The 18,165-nt window shown below is 42.7% G+C and overlaps 1 protein-coding gene across 1 annotated transcript in view; it reads right to left on the bottom strand.

The window, feature by feature from the left end:
* The window catches only part of nckap5l (NCK-associated protein 5-like), a 358,788-nt gene that overhangs the window by 69,715 nt on the left and 270,908 nt on the right, over window positions 1-18,165 (bottom strand). Inside the window, exons 10-11 of the mRNA XM_078228130.1 lie at window positions 13,030-13,207; window positions 7,667-7,810 (exon numbers count right to left, since the gene is read on the bottom strand). Coding sequence (XP_078084256.1) covers window positions 7,667-7,810; window positions 13,030-13,207 — 322 coding nt within the window. The remainder of the gene's footprint in view (window positions 1-7,666; window positions 7,811-13,029; window positions 13,208-18,165) is intronic.

Genomic DNA, 18,165 nt, shown 5'->3' with positions numbered 1-18,165 from the left:
TTCACTCCATCCCGGCACAATGGAAACAGTGTGCATCATCTACAAGATGCACTGCAACAACTCACTAAACTTTCTTCAATGGCACCTCCTAATCCTGAACCTCTAAGGCCTAGAAGGACAAAGTACAACAGGCACATGGAAACACCACCATGATTAAATTCCCCTGGAAGTCATGTACCAACAAATTTGGAAATGTAACGCTGTTCCTTCAAATTTGCTGGGTCAAGATCCTGGAACTCCCTACCTAACAACACCGTGGGAGTAGCTCACCGCATTAACTGAAGGGATTCAAGAAGGCAGCTGGTGTATGCTCAGCCTTCAGCCATTAGGCTGGATTTTACTGGGGGGTTGGGTTTATCCCCCAACCAGAAGAAAAGTTGGTTCCAAACCGACTGACTTTAAGGACGGCTGCCCTGCAGCATCAACATGTTGGAGGTGGCCTTAACAAGCTGACAGTGGGACATTTGTCCAACAATGACTGGCAGCTCTTGCAGTCCCAACAGCACCGGGGCTCAATCATGGGTGCTGCCAGGACTCCAAGATTGAAGATGGACTTTGGACTCAGGCATGTACCAGGTTTCTTGGGCACGGATGGACGTGAGGGCTTTGGAGGCCAGGAGGGAAAGCACAAAGAGGGGTACAATCTCGATGTGCACAGGGCACCCTCTGAAGGAGGTACCTCCCCTTTCTTCCCATCTTTTAGCCAATTTTGCTGAGTAAAATGGCCTCACCACTTTTGCCCGCCTTCCACTGCTCAGGGCCTAAAGTGGGCAATAATGGGCTCTGCAAATCCCTCAATAGGCCTAAAAGCAGGATGTCTAGTGGGCACCTTACCCAACTGCCATATTATGGGGCATTATCAGGAGTGGGTGAGAAGGCAGTGGGGTTGCCACCTGACATGTTTTCCCTGCCTCCTGCCAAAAACACACCCAGTGGAGGGGGTCTGGAAAATTCAACCCAGAGGGCCGTAAAGTCATCATGGCACAGAAGGAAGCCATTCAGCCCATTGAGTCCATAGTGGCTCTCTGTCTAACAATCCAGTATAAGTGCCCTGCTCTTGGTGTCTTGGTGTATGATATTCATATAGTAAAACTTGACAGCCTTGATGACCTGAGAAAATAGGATTCAATTTATTCCTTACTATGCTTACAAATTCCATGTTGAATTATATTGCACCTCTATCTTGAAATTGAAAATGGAAAAAAAGAGTGATGAATAGTGTACATTACGTATAGGTCACCATAGATACTAATACTCGGCCCAAGAGCATATTTGCAAAGAAATAACACAAAAAGGATCATGGGAATTCTACTGAATCAACATATAATCTGATGTGAAGGAGCATAGCTCCTATTTAGTTCCTCCTTAATATAACAAGGACATAAGGCTAGTAAGATTTTTAAAGTTACGTAAATGACAAGCATAACATGGAGGCAATGATTCTGCCTTCTTTGGCTCTGCTGCCTCCACTGAGACATATCCACATTGATTATCCATCAATGAAGTAACATTGTGTAATAGATGGAGCCAACATAATACTCCAGAATTTACATCAAAAAGTCATGATACATACTGGTGTTACCCTATACCGATCTGTTAGCATAAGTCTAACTTCCCAAGCTTGGCAATGTTATGCTGCAAAGTCAATATAATCTATGTGCAACTATGTTACATGGGCCACAGTAACCTTAAGAATTCCAGTTTGTTCCCAAAATTACAGCACCATTACATAAATGCAGGCACGGTTTGCTCAACTGCACAAGTCCAAATAGGCTGACATTATTTGGTATGTTTCTCTATCAGCAGACAGGTTGGCTCAAAGCAGAGGCTGTCTTTGGTCATTGCTGTGCTTCTTATTGAAGCAGCCAGGGAACAGACATTTTCTCTAACATCAGCTCAGTGATCTCATGAACAAGGACAATGAAATATGTCTCTCGATTCAAGAGATGGGATGCTACAAAAAAAAATGTCTGTTCCCAGGATGTCACAGGTTAGGTACAAAGCACAGATAAAAGAGAGGCTTGAGAAACACAAACAAACATATTGGAATTTGCCTTTGTACGTACATATACATAATAAAGGAATGGATTATCTGTTATAAACTATTAATGACCAACGATTGTATAGTAAAAGTCTAAGATTATATTAATAACCTTTGTTACACTATTAGTAATACCCCAAAGCATGATATCTGTTGACCAATAATAAATATTCTTTAGTCATGGTATTTAATCAGCCAACTCTCCTCTGCATACCATTTTTAATTAGGAACAATTAAGAGTTAAGGCAAGAATAATTTATATAATGATCTGAATCAATTCATAACACTACAAAGCTAATTTTCTGTTAATGACAATTTTGATAGACAACCTTTTTTTCAAAAACCTGCATTTGCTTTTATGCCAATTTTATTCAATCTTTTGAGAAATAATCATTAATTATTTTCAAAAACCTCGTAACTCTCTCACCTGATTATGGCTGAACGTATAAAAGGCTGAGTATAATAAAGATTTTTCCAGATGCAGAGTGTCATTCTTTCATGATAAAATGTTATACAAAGCTCATTTTACAGTGTAGATGCACAAGACAGAGTCAGGCAGAATGGATTCTGCAAGATGAAGGAGACAACCTGACACAGGTCAGAATGAATTATAAGATATTCTTAACTGTTTCCATTTACATAATTCAAATGTGTCTCAGCACTTTTCGCATTATCATATCCAGCTAATGCAGTAAAGTGAGCTCAAATTATACATAAAATATGTAAGTTTTGAATTTTTCTACAAAAACAAATGGAAAAAAGACTAAGAATTCTCTCCACAAGCAAAAAAGATCCTTTCTTTTTTAAAAGAGAAAAATCACGATCAACATGTATCGCTTAAGTGCTTGCTTACAGAAGCTATACTTTCGTCCATCACCCTCATATTAAATGAACCGCAGCTGAATAAAATGACTCTGATAAGGGGTTACAATTCACTATCAAAGTTCTAGATCACAAGGATTGAATTTCCTGCATGTTGCACATTTCCCGACTTCCAATTCACTCTGCTCTCAATGACAATACAAGGTCAGTTTTAGATATGCTTCTTTGTCTAAGTACCGTTATAGCAATGATGCAAAATACATCTGCATTTAGACATCAACTAATCGTAGTGGAAAGTCTAAACAAAAGCTTTCTTGAAAACATTTGTTTTTTTCCTTAGAGCTCAAAATTAAATGACAATAAAAATAAGGTCAGATTTTCCATTGTTGAAAAATTAATCAATGAACTGGAAATTTAAATAAATAAGTATATGCATCAGATGGCAAAACTTTACATATAAAAAAGCAAGCTTTCAACTAATTTTATGTGACAAATTTATACAAATGAATACAAAATTTGTTTGCAATTGTTTGGAAATTATTTTTCTCCTCATTCCTCTCAGATTTCCCAGTTTCATAGACCATCCCTTGATTCGGAGAGCAAGATAACCCTCTGCAGGATTTGTCAATCTGGAGGAGGCAGCTCAGAAATGTCAGAATAAATTGGTTAAAATATATCAGTGGACAGACCAACAGAATGTGACATTTGATGCCGACGAGTGCAAAGTGCAGTGCAATGGAAGAAATTTGGGCAGCACAGTGGTTAGCACTGCTGTCTCACAGCATCAAGGACCGGGGTTCAATTCCGGTCTCAGGTCACTGTCCGCGAGGAATTTGCACATTCTCCCCATGTCTGCGTGCGTTTCCTCCGGGTGCTCCAGTTTCCTCCTACAGTCCAATGATGTGTGGGTTAGGTTGATTGGCCATGTTAAATTGACCCATTAGTGTCAGAGGGATTAGCAGGATAAATATGTGGGGTTATGGGGATAAGGCCTGGGTGGGATTGTTATCAGTGCAGGCTCATTGGGCCAAATGGCCTCCTTCTGCACTGTATGGATTTTATGATTCTATAAAATATAGTTGGGGAACTAGCACCTGTGAATAGTGTTGGAATAGCTGAGGCTGAAGCAAAAAGAGACCTCAGAATCTCAGCAGATTCCAACATGTTCAACCAACGCAGAGCAAACAACAAAAAGGGGCAATAGAACTTGGACTACATGGCAAATGCAATATAAATCAGTGGAAGTCTGTACAGCGTCTGGTAAGACTATTGAATACTTTGTCCAAAAAAAGGATGACCCCTCATGTCAGGAGTCTGAATTGTGAAGAACAACTGGGGAAATATTTGTGGTGTGGAAATATGTACTTAAGAGGTGATCTTATAAAATAAATGGTAGTTAAGGAAATGAGGAAGTTAAATTTGTAATAGAATATAACTTTTAAGTAAATTGCAGTAAATAGGGCAGACATTTAAAAAAAGAACGCAGGACTGATGGATATTATTTTTTCACGATAAGGATGATCAATGTATCAGATGGATTTCCAGGAAGAGCAGTGGGGTCAAAATTCCTGGAATCTCTTAAACAACAATTGAGTACTAAAATGGAGGGACTTAAGGATCTTTCTGGATAGATAATTTAAGATGGACTAAATGGGTTTTCCTATCCATAATTATCATGTGACCGGTACCATTATACATATCGGGTTTCCCTCATAGCTTTCATTCCATCCTACGAGGGCAGTGTCTCACCTTCACTTCCTTTTTCTCCAAGATACAACAGGTTAATTTGAGCAATATTTTCCTCTTTTTCAAAATGAGAGCAGAAAAGTAAATTTATTATAATTTGCAGGCTGCTAACAAATAAACAAATGGGCGGCACGGTAGCACAGTGGTGGGCGGCACGGTAGCACAGTGGTTAGCACTGCTGCTTCACAGCTCCAGGGACCTGGGTTCGATTCCTGGCTTGGGTCACTGTCTGTGTGGAGTTTGCACATTCTCCTCGTGTCTGCGTGGGTTTCCTCCAGGTGCTCCGGTTTCCTCCCACAGTCCAAAGATGTGCGGGTTAGGTTGATTGGCCATGCTAAAATTGCCCCTTAGTGTCCTGGGATGCGTAGATTAGAGGGATTAGCGGTTAAAATATGTAGAGATATCTGGGTGGGGTTGTGGTCGGTGCAGACTTGATGGGCCGAATGGCCTCTTTCTGTACTGTAGGGTTTCTATGAAATTGTAAGAATGTATGATTTCGAAACATTTGACCCTGAGAATGAGATTTGGTTAGCACTACTTAAAAAAAACCCAAATATTCCTGCAAGACACACCTATTACCAATTCTCAAGCAGCAAATACAAACTTAATCAACAAATCTAACGCCCAATTTATGCTCCCAATTCGAGTATGTGAAGTCGAGAAATTTTTTGGCTTGCTTGATCCGCCTCCGGGGAAAGCACTCTCAAGGGCAGAATCTTCACCAGATGGGAGTGTGGGATAGAGTTGGACCCACCAATCCAATCTGGAGATTGGAGGTGGCCACAAGGGCTGCTGGGTGCCACGGCAGACCGTTTAAAAGGTCTGCCTCAGTTCTTCGGGACTTCATTTCAGTTACTTGTTTATGTTTTCGGCCCTCCAGTTCTTATTCCCATGCCCCCTGCCATTCCCAATGCCCTTTATGCCAACTTGTGCTCCACACAATCACCACCCGTTGTCCTAAAATCCTTAATGCCAACTCACTCAGTATCCACCATTGGCACCATTTTGAGATTAAACAAAATAAAGTTCTAAATATCTACATTTCATTATAGATGAAAAAATATTCTCATTTATGAAAGACGATTCAATATATAACTATATTTAAATTCCTTCAAATACTTAATCCCTTATCAAAACAAGTTGTATTCGGTTCCCCTCATCAAAGTCAATTAATCATTTAATAAACTCTTTGAGCTGTCAATCAAAATGTGAATTTATAACCCCCTACTGAGGTCATGAAAGGTTATGGAAACCAACCAAGCATTCATAATGCTAGAATGATAGCATTCAGTGTAATAATAAGAGAGCAACTAAAATTGCTGGAATAGATTTTTTCAGCTCACACAGGCAGTTTACAATTTGTTAAAGGGCTGGTCATTTAAACAACTTGACAGTTCTACATATCTTATCTGCCCTTCAGAAGTATTTATGATGAAGGATTCATAATTCCTACATTGCATGATAAGAACCATGGTGCAGTGAAAATGAAGCCTGTTTGAATTCAGCACTGAGCAATATTTGTGGAGTATGGCTCAATTAAATTTGAAAAGTGCTAGATTTTCTGACTCAACATATAATTACGATTAATCCCTTTAATACAGCATTGTCGATTCATGGTGGAAAATGGTGACCCCAATATTGTACAGAAGCAACAACTGTGACAATTAGTTACAGAAATTCAATGCCATGTATTCAGAAGATCTGGAAGAAATTCCACAAGAGACAAGCGCAAAAAAGGTCAATATTATTATAATCATTGCTTAAAATTAGAGGGAAAGATGTATTCAGAAAGTACTGTGCTCACAGAATAAATAGTAACAAGAATGTATCCAGATTTAAGAAGTAAAAATACTGGGGCTACACAAATTGCATTATGCATGTCACAATGGGAAAAAAATACATTGCAATGATGCACTTACATGCACAGAATCACCTGCCTCAAAATCAGTGTCCTTACCTTTAAGATCAAAATTAACAGTTAATTAACAGACCATGGGAACGGAAGATGGCCAACCTACCAGGATCAAGTAGCTTGATATAAACAACCAACAACTGAATTATTACATTGACGAGACGATTGCACAAGGCCACTGGCATATTCCAAAATCATACACATGTACTGAAAACACAAGGCATGCAGTGTCAAATCTCTCACTTCTAGAGAATTCCTCTGATCTACAAGGGTCATTGGTGGAACCTTACCACCAGTATCAAACATTAACATCCCCTATTTTTTTAAAATTCATTTTATGGCATGTGGGTGTTGCTGGCTGTGCCCAACATTTATTGCCCATCCTTAATTGCCCTCCATTTCAGAGAGTATTTGACAGTCAACCACATTGCTGTGGCTCTGGAGTGACATGTAGGCCAGAACAGGTAAGGATGGCAGATTTCCTTCCCTAAAGGACCAGATGGTTTTTATGACAATTGACAATGGTCATCATTAGACTTTTAATTCTAGATTTTTACTGAATTCAAATTTCACCATCTGCTGTGGTGAGGTTTGAACCTGGATCCCCAGGGCATTACCCTGGATCTCTGGATTCTAGTCCAGTGACAATATCACTACACCACTGCCTCCCTTATTGAAACAGGCATTCACCACAAATGATTACAGCGATGTTGAGTAGGAGTATGAGGTATCAACAATATTAACAAAGGGGTAGCATTATGATAAGTAATGAGAGTACAGCTGATTCATACTGTTGGCCCATCGTACTGTACAGCCCATCTGATGATACATCTTCCAATGGGCCCATTAGGAAACGGCAGAGCAGCAGTAAATAGACTTAAAAATCAGTTACCAATTTTACCAACAGCTATAAAACTCACTTTTACGTTTTTGCTCAACTTAGCAATTGAAGAAGACATGGCCTATGCGATTTTCTAAAGAGTTAACACTTGGTTTCACCTTGTGGTAGCTCGCACTAATGAAAAATTATTAATGTTTAAGTAGCGCAATCCATGCAAATTCACACCTCTGTGACTTGGGTTTAACCTGTGACAATATGTTGCCAAAAACTACACGAATGTGATAACATAAATGCTGAATTTTACCTTTTGGCTCCCTTGGTTCTCATAATTTAAACCTTGCCAATTAGAAGGTTTCCCCAGAGAAGGATCATGCAGCTGCCACAGTTCAACGAAACTTTCATGTGGATTGGAATCACCTTTACCCTCAGAATCAATTAGCAACTCCTTCTGCAATTAAGGAATATTCATGATGACACGATAAGAACAAAGAATACGACGAAAGGTAATATCTAAAGAGAATGACATTTTACGGCTATTATTGAGATGCTGCAGAGATGCTATGAAAAGATATTTAAGAATTGCATCCATTTTGTTATCAGTCTAATAGTTGGTGAAATCATTACCCTGGATCCCTGGAACTCTGGAATCATTCTTCCACCGGAGCAAAGTAAAGAGGGAGCGATTCGTGTCAGTAGTGGCTGAGGGTAAGAGTGATTTTTTTTAACCATACTTTTTAGCGGAGTTTTTTTTCCAGTTAAACAGGAAACTGGAAGTAGGCCGCGGGGAGGCCTGGGAAGGTTTTTTTTTGCCCAATAAATTTGAATGGGGAGATAACCCGAGACTCTACACCTGTAGAGTTCCCACCCTTCCCCCTCCTCTAACCTAAAAAAAAAGACTCGGAGTGAGAGCAGGTAAGCTTATTTTTCTCTCTCTTTCGTTTCTTAGTAAGGGAAGTAGCAGGGATGTCAGTGCAGGCAGTGCAATGTTCCTCCTGTGGGATGTTTGAGGTGAGGGACACCAGTGTCCCGGCTGAGTACACCTGCAGGAAGTGCACCCAATTCCAGCTCCTTGAAGACCGTGTTAGGGATCTAGAGCTGGAACTGGATGAACTCAGGATCATTCGGGAGGCAGAGGCAGCTATAGATAGAAGCTACAGGGAGGTAGCTACTCCTAGAAATTATGATATGTGGGTGACGGCTAGAAGGGGTAAGAAGCAGTCAGAGCAGCGATCCCCTGGATCCCCTGTTCCTCTGTATAACAAGTATTCCGTTTCGGATACTGTTGGGGGGGGGGGGACTTAACAGGGGTAAGCCATGGGGTACAGGTCTCTGGCACAGAGTCTGTCCTTGTTGATGAGAAGGGAAGGGGGGAGAGGAGTAGAGCATTAGTTATTGGGGACTCCATAGTTAGGGGGATAGATAGGAGATTCTGTGGGAACGAGAGGGACTCGCGGTTGGTGAGTTGCCTCCCAGGTGCCAGGATCCGTGATGTCTCGGATCGTGTTTTCGGGATTCTTAAGGGGGAGGGGAACCAGCCCCAAGTCGTGGTTCACATTGGCACCCAAGACATAGGTAGGAAAAGGGATGGGGATGTAAGGCAGAAATTCAGGGAGTTAGGGTGGAAGCTTCTGGCTGGAACAAACAGAGTTGTTATCTCTGGTTTGTTACCCGTGCCACGTGATAGTGAGGAGAGGAATAGGGAGAGAGAGCAATTGAACACGTGGCTACAGGGAAGGTGCAGGAGGGAGGGATTCAGATACCTGGACAACTGGGGCTCATTCTGGGGTAGGTGGGACCTCTACAAATGGGATGGTCTACACCTGAACCAAAGGGGTACCAATATCTTGGGGGGAAATTTGCTAATGCTCTTCGGGAGGGTTTAAACTAATTCAGCAGGGGGATGGGAACCTGAATTGTACATCCAGTGTACAGGAGGTTGAGAGTAGTGAGGTCATGGATAAGGTTTCAGCATCGCAGGAGTGTACTGGCAGGCAGGAAGGTGGTTTGAAGTGTGTATAATTCAATGCCAGGAGCATCCGGAATAAGATGGGTGAACTTGCAGCATGGGTTGGTACCTGGGACGTCGAAGTTGTGGCCATCTCGGAGACATGGATAGAGCAGGGACAGGAATGGTTGCTGCAGGTTCTGGGGTTTAGATGTTTCAGACAGAGCAGGGAAGGTGGTAAAAGAGGGGGAGGTGTGGCATTGTTAGTCAAGGACAGTATTACGGTGGCAGGAAGGACGTTTGATGAGGACTCGTCTACTGAGGTAGTATGGGCTGAGGTTAGAAACAGGAAAGGAGAGGTCACCCTGTTGGGAGTTTTCGATAGGCCTCCAAAAAGTTCCAGAGATGTAGAGGAGAAGATTGCAAAGATGATTCTGGATAGGAGTGAAAGTAACAGGGTAGTTGTTATGGGGGACTTTAACTTTGCAAATATTGACTGGAAAAGCTATAGTTCGAGTACTTTAGATGGGTCAGTTTTTGTCCAATGTGTGCAGGAGGGTTTCCTGACACAGTATTTAGATAGGCCAACAAGAGGCGAGGCCACATTGGATTTGGTACTGGGTAATGAACCAGACCAGGTGTCAGATTTGGAGGTAGGGGAGCACTTTGGTGATAGTGACCACAATTCGGTTACGTTTACTTTAGCATGGAAAGTAATTGGTATATACCGAAGGGCAAGAGTTATAGCTGGGGGAAAGGAAATTATGATGTGATTAGGTAAGATTTAGGATGCATAGGTTGGGGAAGGAAACTGCAGGGGATGGGCACAATTGAAATGTGGAGCTTGTTCGAGGAACAGCTACTGGGTGTCCTTGATAAGTATGTACCTGTCAGGCAGGGAGGAAGTAGTTGAGTGAGGGAACCGTGGTTTACTAAAGAAGTTGAATCTCTTGTGAAGAGGAAGAAGGAGATTTATGTAAGGATGAGACGTGAAGGCTCAGTTAGAGCGCTTGAGAGTTACAAGTTAGCCAGGAAGGACCTAAAGAGAGAGAGGTAAGAAGAGCCAGGAGGGGACATGAGAAGTCTTTGGCAGGTTGGATCAAGGAAAACCCTAAAGCTTTCTATAGGTATGTCAGGAATAAAAGAATGACGAGGGTAAGATTAGGGCCAGTCAAGGACAGTAGTGGGAAGTTGTGCGTGGAGCCTGAAGAGATAGGAGAGGCACTAAATGAATAATTTTCATCAGCATTCACGCAGGAAAAAGACAATGCTGTCGAGGAGAATACTGAGATACAGGCTATTGGACTAGATGGGATTGAGGTTAATAAGGAGGAGGTGTTAGCAATTATGGAAAGTGTGAAAATAGATAAGTCTCCTGGGCCGGATGGGATTTATCCCAGGATTCTCTGGGAGGCTAGGGAGGAGATTGCAGAGTCTTTGGCTTTGATCTTTAGGTCATCATTGTCTACAGGAATAGTGCCAGAAGACTGGAGGATAGCAAATGTTGTCCCCTTGTTGAAGAAGGGGAGTAGAGACAACCCTGGTAATTATAGACCGGTGAGCCTTACTTCTGTTGTGGGCAAAGTTTTGGAAAGGATTATAAGAGATAGGATTTATAATCATCTAGAAAGGAATAATTTGATTAGGGATAGTCAACACGGTTTTGTGAAGGGTAGGTCGTGCCTCACAAACCTTATTGAGTTCTTTGAGAAGATGACCAAAGAGGTGGATGAGGGTAAAGCAGTTGATGTGGTGTATATGGATTTCAGTAAAGCGTTTGATAAGGTTCCCCATGGTAAGCTATTGCAGAAGATACGGAGGCATGGGATTGAGGGTGGTTTAGCAGTTTGGAAGACAGAGGGTGGTGGTTGATGGGAAATGTTTATCCTGGAGTTCAGTTACTAGTGGTTTACCGCAAAGATCTGTTTTGGGGCCACTGCTGTTTGTCATTTTTATAAATGACCTGGATGAGGGTGTAGAAGGATGGGTTAGTAAATTTGCAGATTACACTAAAGTTGGTGGTGTTGTGGACAGTGCAGAAGGTTGTTGCAGGTTACAGAGGGACACAGATAAGCTGCAGTGCTGGGATGAGAGGTGGCAAATGGAGTTCAATGTGGAAATGTGTGAGGTGATTCACTTTGGAAGGAGTAACAGGATTACAGAGTACTGGGCTAATGGTAAGATACTTGGTAGTGTGGATGAACAGAGAGATCTGGGTGTCCATGTGCATAGATCCCTGAAAGTTGGCACCCAGGTTGATAGGGTTGTTAAGAAGGCGTACGGTGTGTTAGCTTTTATTGGTAGAGGGATTGAGTTTCGGAGCCAGGAGGTCATGTTGCAACTGTACAAAACTCTGGTGCGGCCGCACTTGGAGTATTGCGTACAGTTCTGGTCACCGCATTATAGGAAGGATGTGGATGCATTGGAAAGGGTGCAGAGGAGATTTACTAGGATGTTGCCTGGTATGGTGGGAAGGTCTTATGAGGAAAGGCTGAGGGACTTGAGGTTGTTTTAGTTAAGAGAGGAGGTTAAGAGGTGACTTAATAGAGGCATACAAGATGATCAGAGGATTAGATAGGGTGGATAGTGAGAGCCTTTTTCCTCGGATGGTGATAGCTACCACGAGGGGACATAGCTTTAAATTGAGGGGTGATAGATAGAAGACAGATGTCAGAGGTAGGTTCTTCACTCAGAGAGTGGTCAGGGCGTGGAATGCCTGCCTGCAGCAGTAGTGGACTCGCCAACATTAAGGGCATTTAAATGGTCATTGGATAAACATATGGATGATATTGGAATAGTGTAGGTTAGATGGGCTTTAGATGGATTTCACTGGTTGGCGCAACATCGAGGGCTGAAGGGCCTGTACTGCGCTGTAATGTTCTATGTTCTAAATGTATTTGTACATTGAAAAATGAAATCAGCATTTGTATTTGGAAAAGCATTTTTCATATAAGGGACAAGGCCTACTTTGTCAATGGGTGTATTCAGTCCAATAAAATTAACATATGCGAGTGAATCGATAACTTACATAGCATTTTCTCTCAATTATAGGAACCACAGGGAGAAAAAAAACCTTTCCATTTTATACTTATTTAATTTTATTGTTATCACCTTTGAGGGTTATATGAACTGATGCAGTGCTGTAACATATTGTGAGGCATCTAAAATAAGCAACATGACTGAATGGGTTTCATAAAGAAATGCATTATTTAAATTGCATTATTTAAATGCATGGAAATTGCAAGATCCTAGCAAGGTTTAACACTCACTTGAAAGCTAATGATCCTGAGTTTCCACATACCTATTTTTAAAAAATCCTTTTCTGAGCTTTGTGGTTCCCCCTGTTTGAACTGTGCCACTCTGGCTTTCCCCAGATGAACAGGTCTGGTGCCACAGAAGCACCTACCCCAGTTATATATACAAATATGGGAAAAGCAGCTGGATGGTGGGGGGTGTGGGTAAGGGGAGCAGGGTGGACCTCGACTACTTCTGCAACATTGTCCCTATTGAATTTCAGGGTCATTATGCCATAGGCAAGTCTTAGGATAAGTTATTTCTTTCCAAATGCCTCAATTATTATGTGTTTTCTAAATTGTTGATCAGAAACATGTCTAATTTAATCACAATTTAGTAAATTTATCTTCACCTTACATGCTCTGGCACAGATTATTTACGGTTCTTTCCTTTTATTAGAATATGAGATTGAAAGAGTTCAAACTTACATGCATTTCATTTTGAATCTCTGTGGCTGGCTTCATTTTGTAATTCTTTCCAAGATTTGCCTGAACACTGATAGAGTTGCTAGGAAATGCGGAGCCATGGGAGTTGCCCTTAGACATGTTCCTGCAGGAAACATGATTTGATCCATTTTCCTTCTGATGAGCAGCCTTCTTATCAACTCTGCAGGTAAAAGTGATTCCACTGATGAATTGCACCATCCTTCTTCAGTCAATTGCTCATTCTACTTTAATGTTGAAAGTAACCCTGTTGTATCTTTCTGTCTCCAGACCTTTGAATGATAAATGTTTCTGACTTAGCCTTGATATAATCTGCCTGTTGCAATTTGTGTTAAAAATATTCATAACTGCTTTTGTATGAAAGTTTTCCTGTTGTGGATTCTAGCGAATACATTGACACACATTCATTGTCCATGTTAACATCATACTTACAATTTCACACATAACGGGCCCGATTTTACCATTACACGGGCGTGAAAACGTGGTAAAGTCGGGTGAGAGGCCATTAACGCGATCCGCACCCGCACAGATTGCCACTTTACCGAAACCCGGGAATGGCGGCGATTCAATTTGCGCCCAAAACGGGCGCAACGCAATTTAAATGTATTTGCATGCATTTAAATTGAATTAATGAACTGCCCGCCCAACTTTATCAGCATTTCCCCCTTTACCACCGCGCTTGCCAATCCGGAACCGCGCCGTAATAGACCTGCGGCAGGCCTGATCATTCTCTGGTGGGGCGGGGGGGGGGGGGGGGGGGGGTGGCGGGGGGGGAGTGAGGCCAGATCGTTGTCTGGTGGGGGGGGAGGGAAGAGAAGGCGGGTCAGATGTATCTCTGGTGGGGGAGGAGGGGGAGGGCTGATCGATGTTTGGTAGGGAGGGAGGAGGAGGCGAGTCAGATGTTCCTCTGTGGGGGTAGGGGGGGGGGGTGAGTGAGGCCAGACCATTCTCTGAGGGCGGGGGGGGGATGAGGGGGATGAGTGAGACCAGATCATTGTCGGGAGGTGGGGGGGGGGGGAGAAGAGAAGGGAGACGGGTAAAATTGATCTCAGATGGGGTTGGGGGGGGTGGGGGGCAGATGGATCTCTGGTGGGCGGGGCAGACGGATCTCTGGTGGGGGCACGGGGGGGGGGGGGAGCTGGGGGGTCCGCTGCCATCCTGCAGGCGATCGGTGTGGGGGAGGGGGGGGCAGGAGCGACGATCGGTCTGGGTAGCGGGGGGGGGGGGGGGGGGGGTAGTGATGTGTGTGGGTAGTGGGCTGGGTGGATAAGGAGGACAGTGACGTGTGTGTGCACCATCGCTCCCGGGCCGCTTTCTCCGCTTTTTGCGGCCCGGGAGCGATCTGATACGGGCGCGCTTTTTCAATTTTTTTTCTAACTGCGCATGTGCTGTTCAGAGCTCCGATCGTTTCGGCCGAGCTAAGCCCCGCCCACAGCGCAAATGGACTAGAGATGGCTGAGTGCGTATGGGGGCGCCTGAAAGCAGATCTCCAAGTCGGATCTGCATTATGCCCAGATTCAGCACTTAGAGTGAAAATGGTAAAATCAGGCCCAACATGTTTTGATATTTTTCTATACACACACATATATATATATATTTATATATAAGGTATGTATAATAAAATATCATGATGTGGAGATGCCGGCGTTGGACTGGGGTAAGCACAGTAAGAAGTCTGACAACACCAGGTTAAAGTCCAACAGGTTTATTTGGTAGCAAATACCATAAGCTTTCGGAGCAATGCTCCTTCGTCAGATCAGAACAGAGACCACTCCATCTGACGAAGGAGCATTGCTCCGAAAGCTTATGGTATTTGCTACCAAATAAACCTGTTGGACTTTAACCTGGTGTTGTGAGACTTCTTACTAATAAAATATCAGCATGTGAGACTGTCTGAAAAAATTGGGCCAGGATTTTTGCTGAGTCGAGATGGCTTGGGAGCCCTCTAAAAATGTTGCATTGAGAATACTTAATGAGGCTTGGTCACGAGCCCAGATGCCCATTACTCCAAAGAAACAACTAAGCCTCAGGAAAAACATCGCTTGATTGGCAGCTCTTGCTGTCTTATCTCTGCTGTCATGTGCACAGTATTTATTTACACATGGTTAAGAGGTTTCAAGTGCCTGCCATTTCTTTTCTTGATATTTTAAAGGGCGTGGACATTTTTATTTAGTGAAAGGACAATTTTAAATAGGGTACAATAATGAATTAATGACTTGTTTAAAACTTTTTTTTACATGACCGATTGTAATTTAGACAGTTACATGGGTAAGATGGGTATAGAGGGATATGGGCCAAATGTGGGCAATTGGGACTAGCTTAGGGATTTTAAAAAAAAGAGGCGGCATGAACAAGTTAGGCCAAAGGGCCTGTTTCCATGACTCTAATGATAGGGTTCATTGGTTTTATACAGTATATAGTGGGTGAATATGGTTGGATGTACTATAGCTTGGTGATTGGAAGTAAGAGGAGCCATGGGGGAATGGCATGGGAGGGGGCATGAGAGGCCATTGGGGACTAAGTGGAGGGCATAGACTGGCATGGATGGTGAATGGGGAGTATATGTTGGGGTGAATTGGTCTGATGGGTGAGGGTTGAAGGGCCTTTCTGTTTTTATTTTAACTGGGGTAAATCCTACAGCATTGGGAAGAGATTTATAAACAATCTGCATCCACACCCTGTGGCTGTCTTCAACCTTTCTCCTGGATTGGCTGGTCCGCTTCCAACCTGCAACAGCCCCAGGCTATGAAGTTCCCACCATTGTGGGCACATTCTCCTGAGGCATACTGAGTCAACAATTTTCCCCATTCCCTCTATCAACTCCATGAAAATCCAGGCCTAGGAATCTTGTGAGGTGAATATAATAAAGGATGAAGGCATTAATTGAATCAATATTTTTATAGAATAAATGCAACTAAGATTATTTATATTTTAAATATCTTCAAAAATAGTTATGTTATTTTGTATGTCCCAGATTTTGCTGTAATGGGAGATTAAAACAATGGCTGGGATTTCCTCTCCCTCTGCCCCCATGGTATGTTTGTGATAGTGAAGGCAGCCTGCCATTGCCCAAAGTGGGATCTTCCAGTCCCATCATTGTCAATGGAGTTTCCCGTTGTTGGAACCCTCCGCTGCTGGGGGATAATGGTATCATAGAATCCCTACAGTGCAGAAGGAGACTATTCGGCCCATCAAGCCTATACCGACAACAACCCCACCCAGGCCCTATCCCCATAATTCCATGTATTTACCCTGCTAATCCTGCTGACACGAAGGGGCAATTTAGCATGGACAATCAACCTAACCCGCGCATCTTTGAACAGTGGGAAGAAACCAAAGCACCCGAAGGAAACCCACGCAGACATGAGGAGAATGTGCAAACTCCACACAGACAGTCACCTGAGGCCGGAATTGAACCCGGATACCTGGTGCTGTGAGGTAGCCGTGCTAACCACGGTATCACCGTACCGTCCACCGAGGATCCCATCAGTGGGAGCAGCCGGAAGATCCCATTAGTTAGGTTTCCCTTTGCACGGTTATGTTTTTTAATTTTTTGTGTGCTGCGTTGGTGAATGTGAGAGTTGATAACAATGCAATGAGGGAGACCAGGCATCTAGGAACTGAGTAAGCAGGGAAATATACTGCATACTCTCCTTAATCAATTAGATTAACGGATTGTGTAATTAACAGCGCAAGGATCAAGAACAAAGTAGAAATTAGAGTGGGTGAATCCAATGTTAAATCAGGTAGAGCGAAAGCAAAAGGAAGATTAGACTGGAAGAGAGAAAAAAAGGCAGAATGATAAAGCTAAAAGTAAATTAAATTTAAATCACGATAAATTAAAACCTGAAAGAATAATATTCCACGCTGGGAATAGTTTATTTTTATGTATCAGAGCTGTTACTTAGCAGAAATTATCATTTGCCACATTGTTAAGAGGGTACTTAGACAGGATTAGACGAGACTTAACTTTATATGATGAGTTTAGTTTGTATCTAACACATCGATACAGCAACTTCACGGTATTCAGTGGTGAGGCCAAGAACAAGAGGACATTTTTGCAAAGTTAATGGTGGAATGGCACAACCTGAAGTTTTAAAATTTGAGCTCAATCTGCGTTTCACATCAAAAGTGCTTGCATCATTTATGCACAAATATCCACAAGTGCCACTAGCCTCACCATTATATTGACAAGAAAATCTGGGTCAGTATCCTTAAAAATGTTTGTATTCAGAAGCTGTGAATATTGTTACTGCACAGTACCAGCTTTGATATCGAGAGAGTAAACAAATCAAACATTGCTCATGAACAGGATCAAATAATAAATACATCAACACTTACGGGTATCATGGAATGCCTTTGGTAACATCAAAAGACAAATTCAAAGTTACAGTCTCATAGTTAACATTTACTGATATAGTGAAGTCTATCTCGTGATATCATCCCCTCTGACTAATGTTTGTTATAAAGATCTATTTCTGGAATATATCGTTTCTATGCTGATAATGTGATTTCTGCTTTTTGCCAGAGGGTACAGAGATTGGCAGCAAACCAGGGGTCAATAGTAAAGATACAAAAAGCTTTAAGGGCGGAATTGTCTCATTTTGAGACTATGGGCTGAGCTCCCCCAAGTCCCTGTCAGTGGGTTTGATGGCAAAATACGATGGGAGTCTCAAAACTTGGTTTCACGCCAGCGCGAATTTGCAGCGGGATCTTTCACCGCGGTGGGTTGGAAAACCCGCAAGAGGCCAACAAGAACCTTATTTGCATCCTGTTAATGGGATACAGATAAAAGCCTGACATGCTACGCATCTACTCTGCTGGTAGGAAAACACACTGGTGTGAAACACATTCAGAATAACAGGGTGTGCAAATGTTGAGACTCTACTGAACAATGCCTGCAGCCGCCTCTGGAGTACAGGACGGAGGCTGCCCTGCAAGCTGGAACACTGCAGCAGTGGGTGGGTGGAGTATCTGCATGTGAACCTTCCAGATTAGGTGTCCAGGAGGAGGTCCATCTTCCAGCCTCAGAATGTTCCCAGAGATTCATCTTCATTTTCAGGATCTCCATCTCCTTTCTTCAACTGTGTGTCAGTGATGTTGGGCGCCTTTTCAATATGG

This window comes from Mustelus asterias, chromosome 14, assembly GCF_964213995.1.
Source record: "Mustelus asterias chromosome 14, sMusAst1.hap1.1, whole genome shotgun sequence".
Taxonomy (NCBI): Eukaryota; Metazoa; Chordata; class Chondrichthyes; order Carcharhiniformes; family Triakidae; genus Mustelus; species Mustelus asterias.
This window is presented reverse-complemented; position numbering and strand designations above follow the sequence as displayed.